We start from the raw sequence: 12,887 nt of genomic DNA on the forward strand, positions 1-12,887 counted from the left end.
ACAACGATCATGTGGAAATGAGGACCGTTAGGCAATTAACAAACAATGAGTTGGTGCAACTCTTGGTTTTTCTTTTCTTTTTCCTTTTGTCTGTTTATGAAGGTGAAACCCAGGGAAAGAAAAGGAAAAGGAAAAAAACATATACAACTTTTATCTCCCCATTCCCCACCATGGCATGGCACCATGTCTAAAGGTGAAGCATACATGGGTTGCATTAATTCAATTATTTATAAGCATTTCCGGCCTTGATATAGAAAGAACGAAAAATCAGCATAATTCTATATCTGATTTGGAAGGCTTGAAACAACCTAGTGTTTAAGAATATTTTGAAGAGCCCCCTTAAACTGCTGAACAGTTTGTGAAGCTATCAGCTTGACACCTCCACTGAAAACGACAATACATGTATTGCTGTATTGCTGCTCCCTCTAGCTTGAATCTCATGCAAAATGTGTTACAGGTTAATATAGGTCTTTTAACCCTTTAACAGGATATATATATATATATATATATATATATATATATAGTGAAGCTGTATTTTTTATGTGAAAAAAATAAAGAAAGAAAAATGATACATTAATTGTAAGTAAGCATCCATCCCCATGAGTCATGACCCCATGTCACCATGTGCCATGGTATAACACCTTAATTAAAAGGCCATTGATGATGTGTACGAGAATCAATTAAAGATGTGAATAATAAGATAGGAAAAGACAAGAACCAAAAGGACTCGAAGGACAGGCAAGAATAATCAGTTGTTGCCCGTATTAACCTTATTTCACTTAATACTTTTTTTTTCTTAATATTATTTATAATTAATACCAACTTAGCCACCCATCAGTTGATTAATGGGCCCACAATGAATTAGTTGCAAAGAGGGGCGATTATACTGTGAGGTTAAATGGGCCTTTATGGTCTTTTGGTGACACCAGCTTTTTTTTTTTTTTTAATACAAAGGGCAATACAAATTTATGCAGATATTAATATAATAATATTAGCTGTCAAGGTTACTGGAGCAAATTTATGCCAGATACTGATCGAAGGGCCCCTTCAATCCTTAGTGCTTGTTTGGGAGGGTCTGCATGCTGCAGCTTCTGACATTAGCGTAGGTCTCAGCCTCACATGAAAAATTGTGAAACCATATTTGGTGAAAATCTTAAAAAATAAAAAAAAATGTTTACATGAGATGAGAAATTAGATTTTCAGTAAAGCTATTTTTAGTAGTTTTTCTAAAGAGGCTCAGTCAATACATCCCTCCCAAACAGGCCCTTCATGTTAAATTGTAAATAGGAAGCCAGGCCCAGACCGAGTATGGTTAGGTTACTAAGTTGGACTAGATGCATAGGCCTAAGACTGGTTCAAGCATATGCAGCCGAGTTTGGATCTACTCTGGTCCCAATACATGGTGAGATGGAGCTGTGAGATGCATTCTGTGAGGAGTAGATCTCAATTCGATGCAGCCCCACAGGCACCTGGTTATAGGGGTGTCAATGGACTGGTTTTGGGTTGGACTCCCTCTAAATCAAAATCAGTTTGGATGGATTAAAAACACCAAGAAGACATATTGAATTTGAATGAACTGGATGGACCAATATGACATATTAGATTGGACCTGGTCCGTCCATAATGAATTTATATTGGATTGAGTCAATATCTAATCCATTGATAAATAGGCTAAAAGATAAGAACATAGGTATCAATAATAGATTAGATTTGAGTTGAAACTAGTCAGGTATTTAAACAAATTGAACAATCCCTGGACCAGTCCAAAATGGTCCAAAATATTTATTAGACTAGATTCGACGTCCAATTATCACATTGGACTGGATCCGAATTGACACCCTACCTGGTTATATATAGGCTATCCTACCTCTAATACATTTGTTTTATTAAAAGGAAGATATTATATATGATACAAATGTAATAAGTGATGTCAATATGTTGGTGCTCCAATACCTCATCCTTGTGTCCATCAAAAATTGAGTCCTATCCACTGCAAATTAAAGGCACAGGTTCATATGAATGAACTACGTAACAGAATATACAATAATAAAACCACACAAATATATATTATAGCCCAGTCCAGGCTGGGACTGTATTCAGGTCTACTGGCATAGAGCCAGGCAACGCTAGGCCTAGGCGTAGTCTAGCTCAAAATTTCTTATATCTTATGGTGGGCTGGGCCATCCCATATTGATCGACAACCTATTAGGGCTGCAAAATATCCAATCCCATAAAAGTTGATCATCTGTTTGTAATGGATCGAATATGGTTCAACCCATATCCTCCTTTCCAGATTAATATAATTCAATTCGATTTGATTTACAAATCTATCTATTTATTAATATTTATATTGTATCATATTTTTATTAATTTTTCATATATTTAAGTTTCATATAAATAATTTTCAATTGATTTTGTTTATAACATAAAATATAAAACCATCTTCAGTTTATTTTATCATTTTTAATTTACTTTTCTTGTACTATCTGATTGCAATTAAATTATAAACCAAATAAATTACCTACATCTTGATTCGATTTGGTCCGTTTGCAGCTCTACAACCTGTTTTGGTATCTCGCCCCTTCTATACAACCCCTCTTGCCTCAGGTCCCCTCTCCCCATCGACCACACAGAAGAAAAGAAAAGAGGAAAAATCATAAAAGGTGCTGGGATCGAAATGACACTTTACATATCACCGCTTGTTTTTTCTTTTTCTTCCTTTTTTTTTTGTGTTCTAATATGTTTTACGAATCAAAAATAGCAAAAAAATGCAATTTCCTAATGTGTATGATTTTTTACATATGTGTATATAATGAAGAGTCATTTATTAAGATAATTCTTATAGTTTTATGCATTTACTAAAACATAATATATTGAGTTTTACTAAAACACTTCTTGTATTTTGCAATCATTTACTTAATTTACACTCCACTAGATGACAATGGAAAATAATAGTTTTAATTTCAATGTCCATTTCAATAATAATCATAAGAAAATAAATTAGGTTCGACTATAATATGGAAAAGATATAAAATCGGAAAAGCATCTAACTAATCAATTGGAATTATAAATGTGATAGCAAATTAGATATTATTTGTCAAAATTTATGGGTGGGTTTTGATTGGTCAATGCTCTTTCCATACTATAATTTTTTCACATCATAGGTTTTCTCAAATAAAAAAAAAATAAAAATATCAATTTCTCCTAATCAAATACAAGCAATCAGTCTATTGGGATCTATTTGCTCAACTTTATTTTTTGCACGAATAAGTGTTAGGTGGGCTTTTGAAATAAACAATCATGGGATCATGCTCTTAAACATTTTTACTTAGTTTAGTTGATAATATTACTATTTTCAGATGAAAAAATAAATATTATTCTTGATGAGATGTTGATTAATTAAATAGGTTATAAAGTAGATGTCGACATCATCTTCCCCAAAGGACAAAACCCAATTCTATTCGAACACGTCACCTTTTCCAAATTAATTTGAAACGGACGGACTTTTGGCTCTACTAGCATATGGATGCCGAAATTTTATCAAAAACAATTAAACCGAGCTCTCTTCCCCTCCCTCCCCACTGCCCCTTCACCCTCACTGACCTCATAGCGTGAAACCATTCACCGACGACACTGCAACTAAGCCGCTTCCCGCAGTGAAAGATATTGCCGCTTCCACCCTTTCCGTTGATACCCTCGACGCTGCAACTGAACTGCTTCCCACAGTCGAAGACGACTCTGCCAACCAATTCAATTTTGGCTGACAACAATGCCTATTAAAGCTGAAATCTGATCTGGGTTCCTCCATTTTTTCTAAGAACTTTCTCCAAACAAATTATCTTTTTAGGGATCTTCCACTATAAATATGGGCCAGTAATAACAAATATAAACTGGCTCTTGACTGCAAAGCCTGGTTCTGTTTGAAATATAACTGTGATTTTGCATTTTTGTGACTTTTGGATGATTAAACATGCCATGGATGAGTTCCATTTAATGGATTAACCAGGCTGAGTTATATTGTTATTGATTCTCAATAATAATCCTTATTAAGGAAATATAAGGAAGAGTGGCAATAAAGGATTATGTCATTTACCAAATAACAACAATAACAACAAACACTTTTACTACATTTATTTGGTGACTGTAGACTTTTTAATGCGATGTGGTTAACAATTTGCCATTTCTTTCATTAAACAAATTGTAAATTAGATGTGATGTAAGCGATCTAGCGATTCTCGTGTTGATGATTCAGACGCTGATTTGGATGTTTGCCTCATCAGTGGCCGAGTTATACTGGGCCGAGTTAAGGATGGCCAAGTTGTACTATTCTACAAGAGAGGTAGGATTAGAGTGCCCGGGTTGTTTTTACCTGGGGCAGGTATTCCGATGCTTAAGTCAGTGAATGATATTGAGAGTTCTTAAGAGATGAAAGAATGCAAGAGTTTAAACGTGCATACCTTCTTAGGTGAAAATGGGGGCTTTATATAGATGTGAGTGACTTGAGTCCTCTTGCAACGGGTCTCAGGTTCTCACGAAGCCATTTCCGTTCACTCGAGAGAATAATTACGTAAATTACATAATTTACGCAAGGGTTGTGGTCCGTCCGATTAACTCTGATGTGTGATAGGGTAGGCCAGTCTAATGATCGATTCATTAGTACTCTAGAGATCTCAGACTAGCAACGGATCTTTGAGACAAGTCAACAGGATCACCCTACAGGTCACCAAAGTTGCTATTTGTAACTCGGCCGGTCTTTGAGATAGGTCGCTATTTGCTAGAAGACCTATCAACTCGGCTTGAATGAGGTGCTACGGGCCAATTTATCGAGGTGATCCACTTATTCTGCGTCGAAATATCACTTAAAGGCCACATGTCACAATAGAATTCGGATGACCAAATTATCCCTCATCAATATGCATGATTAAACTGTAAAAAATTTCACTGTGCCAACCGTGGACATTGTGATCAATTATCATCTGAAACTTATAACTTAGGCAATTTCTATGGTGCCAGATGGAAGGGTGTTTCAATCTTCAACATGCAAATCCAGAATAAAACCAAGTATTAATGGGGACAATCAGGTCTGATCGGATCACATCCCTAAACAACACTTTTGACCCGAACGATTTCGTTGGTTATTGGAAAAAACATCTATAATTAGCCAAGTTTCGTGTTATTTCTATCACCGATTTGCCTGTATTTAATTTACTGGGGAGTAGTAAGGGAGTATTCCGCAATGAAGATGAACACAATGTGTATCAGATTTTGGATGATCAAATCAATTGTCAGCAAGTATGCAATTCATAAGTTTATTTTTTTTTCTTTATTTATTTTTTTTAAACTATTAACATTACATGTTAACACTGATGAAGTGTTTTAGCAAATAGGATTGGCCAGGAATCAAAACTCTTTAACTTGTGATCAGATGAACACAATCTGGTCAAAACTTCGTCTATTTCAAATGAATTTGGAGAAGGTGACGTGTTCAAATAGGATTGGGCTGGACAGACAATGAAAATTCATAAATTATATAGTGTGTTTTAGCAAAATGAAAATTATAGAGAAATTTTTAAATAAATCCATGAAGGGGGTATTGTAATAAATGACCCTATTATGAATGAAAAACCTGTGCCACACTGATGAAGTGATGAGCAAATCAAAATATGTATTCAATTTGAATACGGAATTAATCCAACCTCAACGTCAGTCATCAGCCTAAAATGAGAGTATTCAGGAAAGAATGAATGAGGTGAGCTAAATCTGACATCCATAGTGGGCTCAACTATATTTAATTGGAATTTGGAATGGATTCGAATAAAGGGATTCATTCAATGTATGGGCATCCCTATCCATAAAGATCCCAGCTTATAAATCCACGAAGTTTGTCGACACAAACCGAAAATTAGATGGAATTGGGTCAGGAAAAATTTGTCCAAGCGACTGCTGTTCAAGTCCTTGGCAAACCAACTTCTCCCCCACTTTTCAGTCAAATGGTCGACGGCTGTTATCAGAAGGCTACTGAGGAAGTTTCCAACTCCAATCACACCCAGGTAGAAGGCTATCCCTAGACTGCGCATAGAATCAGGAACTTGATCATAGAAGTACTCTTGCAAGCCAACCAGAGTAAACCCATCTCCTATGCCGATGATAATGAACTGTGGAGTTAACCAGAAGACGCTCATTGAAATTCCACCGATTCTTCCTTCTTCCACAATTTCCTTTCGTACCACTTGTAGCCTTTTTCTTTCAACCAAGGCCGCAGCAACCATGGATACAACTGAAAACACCATTCCGATGCCGATCCTCTGTAGTATCTTTATCCCCCTCTCGTTGCCTGTTGCTCTTCGTAGTACGGGTACTAATATCTTGTCGTAGATTGTTACAGATGTGATCATTCCTATGGCTGCCACTGTGTAGATGGAAGCAGGGGGTATCTCGAAACCATGCCCAATCTTTGGGTTCATACTGCTTCCTTGTTTGATGAAAAATGTTGAGGCTTGTGCGACGCCCATTCCGAATGTCAAGCAGGTTAACCAGATGGGGATCATGTTGACCACAAGCTTCATCTCCTCGACTTTGGTTACTGTAGCTAGTCTCCATGGACTTTGTTGCTTGTCAACTGATTTGTTGCTCTGATCACCATCTTCAAGGATTGCAGCTTTGTCCAGAAACCTGTCACTCCGGCCAATTCACAAACATTTTAAGCACATAGCAATAATAAAATCAGTTCAAAACTTATATTATAGCTCACATGGATCATGAATGGATGGATGGAAGCAGCTGGAGTAGCTACGGGACAAGACAAGTCAGCTTATTGAAGCTTGCTTACCTAAGCTTATCGGTATGGCAAAGAAGCCTGCCTTGAATCTTCTCTGATTTTGGAATCTCGTAGAGTTGAGCAGGGTTGGAAGGATATGGATGATTTCTCTTGCTCAGGGCTGCTACGAATACCTGCAACATGGGTGTTAAGGGGCTTCCTTTGGGCACTCTGTATCGGTAAAACGGCCTTCCAATATAGAAGATTACTATTGTCAGGGCCATGACAACAGTGAGAATGATATCTGCAGTCCCCCAGCTAACGTTGTCTTGTACGTAAACGATAAGCGTCACGCCAAGCATGAGACCGCCACAAAGAGCTGAATTCCACCAATTGAAGTAAGACATTTTCTTTCTTCTTTCTTCTGAATGATCGTCATCGAACTGATCAGCCCCGAAGCTCTCAAGTGAAGGTTTGTGACCTCCAGTTCCTATAGAGATCAAGTAAATGGACAGGAAGAAGACCACTACGTGAAGCTTTGCTGGATTGCTACATGCTTCTGTTTTGCAGGGCTTTAAGCTTGGTATCAGCTCAGACATTGTTTTGAGGCTCAGACCCTGTTTCCCACATCCACAAAGACACTATATATGTAAGTGAGTAAGTCCACAACAACAAAAATACGACTGTACGATACGTTACGTAGAGTTGTTGTAATATTAGATTCGTAAGGCTGCAGGATATTTCTGCAATTTTAATGAAACTCCTTAATCCTTATCATATCCACTTAGCTGAAGTAGTACTACAAATTGATTGTTTAGAACCGGGCAACCAGCGGACCAACCTAGTTGGGAATCAAGCCTTAAATAATAACAGGGCTAGCTAGGGATGCGAACCCGTTTTTCCAAATTTGAATTCAAATCCGATCCACTTTTATTTTATTTTATATAAGCCCAAAGGGCGGAATCCAATCCAGTTAAGGGTGATTGGAATTCTATCTGTTTATAATTGGATTAAATATGGATCTACACTTATCTTCTTTGATGTGATCCACTGGTTTCGATGCTAAATGTTCATTAAAGAGTCGTAAGTTGTTTACTTTATCAATGTCATTTAATATGTGAATACGATTCCACTTAAATTTAAATATTAATGAATTAATTTTGAATCTAGGTATATGCAGTTTGATAGGATCCATTTGCATCCCAGATACATGCATGCCACAGTAACATTGGACGGAGCATTCAACAGTGTAATTGAACTGGCCAACTAAGTCAAAGAGCCGTTGAGAATTTATTGCATCTCTTATCTTATCATTAGTAGGGGTGCAAGTGAGGCCGGGTTAGGTCTGGTTGAGGTCAATACTAACCTTAATTCAACCTAAAACTCCTCAATCCTAATCCAATTCAAAGTTGACTTCAAATTAGATTAGATTCGATTTGGGCCCAGCCTGGCCTTTCCCCGTTTTTTTTTTTTAATTGTTTTAGTCTTTAATTAAGAGGCAAAACTCAACATATATTGATTATATTTTTAAGTTTTAATAATTTAACAATGGATATGACATTAATGTAGAATAGATTGGAGAAACATGGATTTATCTAGCCAACCTCATATAGTTGGGATAAGGCTTGGATGGTGATTATGAAAGTGGACATTGCCCAACAGATTAGGCCTAAGTTTTGGAGGTATAGGCTCAATTTGGGCTAAAAAAACTCAAGCCCGACGGGTTAACCTTGCTCCCATTGACAATATTTGACTCTTGGAAATTAAGTTAACTTAATGTCTAGATAATTACCATAGAAGAACCTAATCTTCTTTTGAGTGAAAGTATATAGCATGAATGGGTAAGAAGAAGAAGAAGATTACCAAGAAGTAGATAAATGATGAAACCAAAACAGTGGAGAATCTCCCCCAGTAGGAATCTGCGAGAAATCCTCCCATTAGAGGCATCATGGTTGTCACACCCGACCAATAGTTTACATTCTTTGCCGCCGTTTTGAGATCTTGATGAAGCACTTTAGTCAGGTATATGATGAGGTTTGTTGCTATTCCAAAGTAACTCAGCCTCTCACTAAATTCAATTGCTAGCCCAGAAAACAAACGACCAACAACACAATGTTAATTAAATATACAGATAGTTACGAGAAACATAATTTTGCCAAGAAAATTGAGCAGTACTCAACTTTAATTATATTCATGGTCCTTAATTTTTCTCTTACTTGCATGATCATGACCGTTTGGTGGCAACCGATGCCATAGTATAATTGTATTGCTACGTACACCAGACAGAGTCCAAGCAAAATGAATTTAGTTGATATGACTTCATCTTTACAACAGCAAGATTGGTTATTTGAAGCTTATATATCTAGGTTTTGGATACAGGAGGAAAGAGCCACCCATTGGTCGAGTAGACCGTTCCATATTTTTCTGGGGCTAATATCGAGTATAATATTGTACGTCTGCCCCTTTCTTCTTCTGAAGAAGATTCCTAATTTAAGTGAAGACTTAAATTAGAAACAGGGTTTTTAATTTTTATTTTGGGTAAAATCAACAAAGTTTTGTTGGTGGAGCTGGTTTTGGAATCTCTCTCTCTCTCTTCAAATGCTTCAACAGTTTCTATTGCTATTAAAGCTAGCTTATCCCCTTATGAAAATGGCTCAACTTATCATCAGTCAATACTGATGTAGGCGCATCCAGCTGGGCAAATGGCGAGCCTATGCACGTCAGGCGGTGAAGCATAGAGTGGAACCAATCGGGTGACGGGCAGAGCCAATGTCAGCACCTTGCGTTGGATCAATCAGGGTGCACGTTAGGCTGGGCTTGGCAGGCCTTGTGGAGTCAATCGCATGTTCTCACTTGGCGCTCCCAGATGATCACACCCTCGGTACGGATTGCATCTAGGCCGTTGTCCGAGGTCACCTGCTCCCTGGCGGCCTCAAGTATAAATAGGAGGTAACCCCCTCCAGGTAAAGAAAAATACTCCAACTCTCTAACTCACTCTTGAGATTGCTTGTTCTCCTGCGACCTGGTTTGGGTGTTCGCACCTTAGACCTCATCCACCTCGTACCCTCTTATTAATTTAACCATCGGAATCCTCGCCTTAGGTCTTCACTCGAGGTCTCTGACATTCTCCTTCCCTACAGAACTGATACCGAGATACTCATTCACCTCGAGTACCAGACACAACGGATATCAGACCAAGGACCACAAATATCTCTGATCTCAAACTCCACTCCTCAACCACATCTGTCATCGGACTTCCAGTACCTCGAGTCTATTTGGACTTAGGGGTGAGTTGACATTGTTGACCTGGGCCAATCCGAGCATCAACAAATACCATCACCATCAAAGGGTTAAAGACAAATTTGGGATGGTTAAAAATCCCGTTTTCATCATATATATCAGTCGACCTGGAATTTTACTGTTCAGCATACATTCTGAGTCCTACTTCATTCATATATGGGGCATTTGGAATCCACATGAATTATTTCATTCAAGGGATATCAATATAAATTGCAATTAAAATCTCTATTTTATTATTTGAAAGTTAGGTAGAATTAATTTATTAAAAGATGCAAAAGGAAAAATGCTATGGAAAACTTAATTAATTTCAGTCTACATGGATTATGAACATCCATCAATTAATGCTCATATGCTCTTGCCTGCCTAGTGAAATTGTTCTGCAGAAAGAACAGACAAGACGTGAAATGAGAATCATACCGGTTAATTAAAATAGTAAAGCAATGAGAATCACAATTGAAGGTGTGGAATCGATATGATCATCAGTGAATTCATTCTCTATGTGTTGTGGGTTATGGTACTAATTCTTACCTATTATGAAGAGAGAGGCTTTCCAAACACCAGTCGAAGCTCGGCGAGGAATCCCTCCCTTGTGATCCACAGACGAATCATACACCCATTTTTCCTGATTATCATCAATTTCTTCAGATTTCCCCCTCTTTCTCTCCTCCATTCTAGTTTCCATATATCTTATTGCAAAGTGAAAGAATAAAGATGCCTCACTAAACTAATTAATTAAACGACAAGGCATATGCAGAGACCATATATAAGACGAGATCTCAAAGATGGGGTAGATGATGAAGGGATCGATAGCGTTATACAACTTATATAGGGAGAATTCCTTTATTGAGTCCTCCATCTAGATTTAGTTTTCTTTCTGCTTCTCGTGACAGAATTCAAGTTTAGATTAAGAGAAAATTGGCTGGCCATGATTGTGACTTTGTGAGAGAGAGAAAACTTTCTTTTCTTGCACTTAGATTAGATGTCTATACTCGATGGCTATGAGTGGTGGTGTAGTAAGGGATAGTATTCTTTGCCGACTAACAATGACAGGGTTCTGTTGTGTTGATGAAGCAATTAATGTCAAAAGGTGATCGTATCCTTACCGCACTATGAAATTGTTGTCTTATCTCTAATGCCTTAATGCCTTAGAAATGAGAAATGACGTAACTGATGATAGACACATGTCTCTCTCCAACTCTTGATCTAAAAGAGAAAATGAAAATAAAAAGGAAGCTTATTTCAATCTTGCAAAAGTTGATCTTTTAGCAGAAATGAAAGGTGAAAAGCTTTGGTACAATTAGGGTTCAATTTAACAATTGTTGTTGTCACCACCTTATTTATCTCCAAATGCATTCTTAGTTTATTGTGTCGTTGTTTTCTTTATTTTCCTTTAATTTTCCCTTATTAATAGAAAATGATTTCATGGGGTATGTGGTGGTTCGGGCACGGCCAAATTTTGATAAAGGTAGGTCTTGGGTCTGGTGTGAGACAGGATACGACACAAGTAGTACCACCTAACTTGCCACCTGTCCTATAAATTAAGAATTGGGACTCAGAGTTGAATATATGGATCCCAAACATCAACCAAAAAGGGGTCTTGTTGCCTTTCTTTCTGACGCCAAGGAGATCTCCCACGTTCCTTTCTTTTCCGTTAGCCCGGGCCAAATGAAGTGTCCAAACTATAAAACACCACCCTTTAATCTAACTATACTATATAAGAGTCGACCATGTCATATCAATTATATGTATTATTGGTGCGACTCGTCTGTGATAAAGGGGGTGATCCACCCTTCATTCAATCGACTACTGGTCACTGCTAGTAAAATCAGGCCTGTTCACCCTTTGTGGAACCAATTGATGGAGCGATGAGCTGATCGTGATTACTAGCTGTGGAATCAATAATGATCTGCCACACCAGTTGTATACTCCGCTTGTAGCAGATCCTTCCCCATTTTAACATGTTTTGCTTTCGTAATGCTTGCGTTTGAAGGTTTCAACAATTGTGCTTGAGAAAAGCTGGAAGCCATATTTATTATATTATTGTGATAAAATGTCATTATTTTTATTTGAAGCTCTCTTTTGATAGTGGTTTGCAGTGGCAGATCCTTTGAAGTTGAACTGGATTTCCTTGCAAACTAATTTAATCAGAAAATTTGTCAGTCATTGCTGTGGTGAGTAGGCCAGTTTTTGAGATTGGATTTAAATAATCCACATGTTTAATTCTCCAATAATAAACCCCTCCTCTCTCTCCAGAGTCAAAACTGTGAACTAATTACGGCTGCAAATTGTATCCATTTGTCTTAATTCTAAATCAAATTTGATGGTGATCCGAATTCAATCCTTTTGTAATTGGATAGGGATCCGCCTTTATCCATTACTTTATATAATGGTGAAATGTTGGGTTGTCGAGCCTGAGAACATGAGTTCAAATTTGAAAGCAGTAATTTTTTGTATGAAAAATTGACAAAGGTTAGGATTATATCCAGTCTATCGCTGCCAAGGCCCTAGATAGTTTGGACCAATTTTGTGTAATAGTCTTATTTCTTTTTATAGATCCACCTCTACATGATTTCTGTTTTTTATTTTTATGGGTGCAAATCGGGTTGGCCCCGAGTATGCATTTTTTACTGCTTCAGGCCAAGTCCATTCACATTTTGACAAAAAACCCCAAACCGAACCTGCTCAAGTTGCACCTGGCCCTATCTGCAGTTTTTATAATATGCTTACATCTACATAAGCGTATTTATTGGTGAAGTTGATTGTTCAAGTCTCATTGGATCGGAGTTATTTCATTTCTGTAAGGAAGAAAAAACTTTATTAATGATAAGAA

General features: G+C 37.4%; 1 protein-coding gene across 1 annotated transcript; it reads right to left on the reverse strand.

Annotated features, from left to right (window-relative positions):
• Positions 1–5,828: 5,828 nt before the first annotated feature.
• LOC148868816 (protein NRT1/ PTR FAMILY 5.6-like) lies at positions 5,829–10,933 on the reverse strand. The gene is made up of 4 exons (XM_088969879.1): positions 10,586–10,933; positions 8,621–8,838; positions 6,830–7,374; positions 5,829–6,672 (listed from the first exon to the last, which is right to left on the reverse strand). The coding sequence occupies exons 1-4, from the start codon at positions 10,737–10,739 to the stop codon at positions 5,829–5,831; spliced, it is 1,761 nt and encodes a 586-aa protein (XP_088826005.1). The 5' UTR covers positions 10,740–10,933.
• Between the last annotated feature and the right edge of the window lie 1,954 nt (positions 10,934–12,887).

Source organism: Nelumbo lutea, chromosome 2 (genome assembly GCF_056320005.1).
Source record: "Nelumbo lutea isolate HS-2025 chromosome 2, American lotus-T2T, whole genome shotgun sequence".
NCBI classification, from domain to species: domain Eukaryota; kingdom Viridiplantae; phylum Streptophyta; class Magnoliopsida; order Proteales; family Nelumbonaceae; genus Nelumbo; species Nelumbo lutea.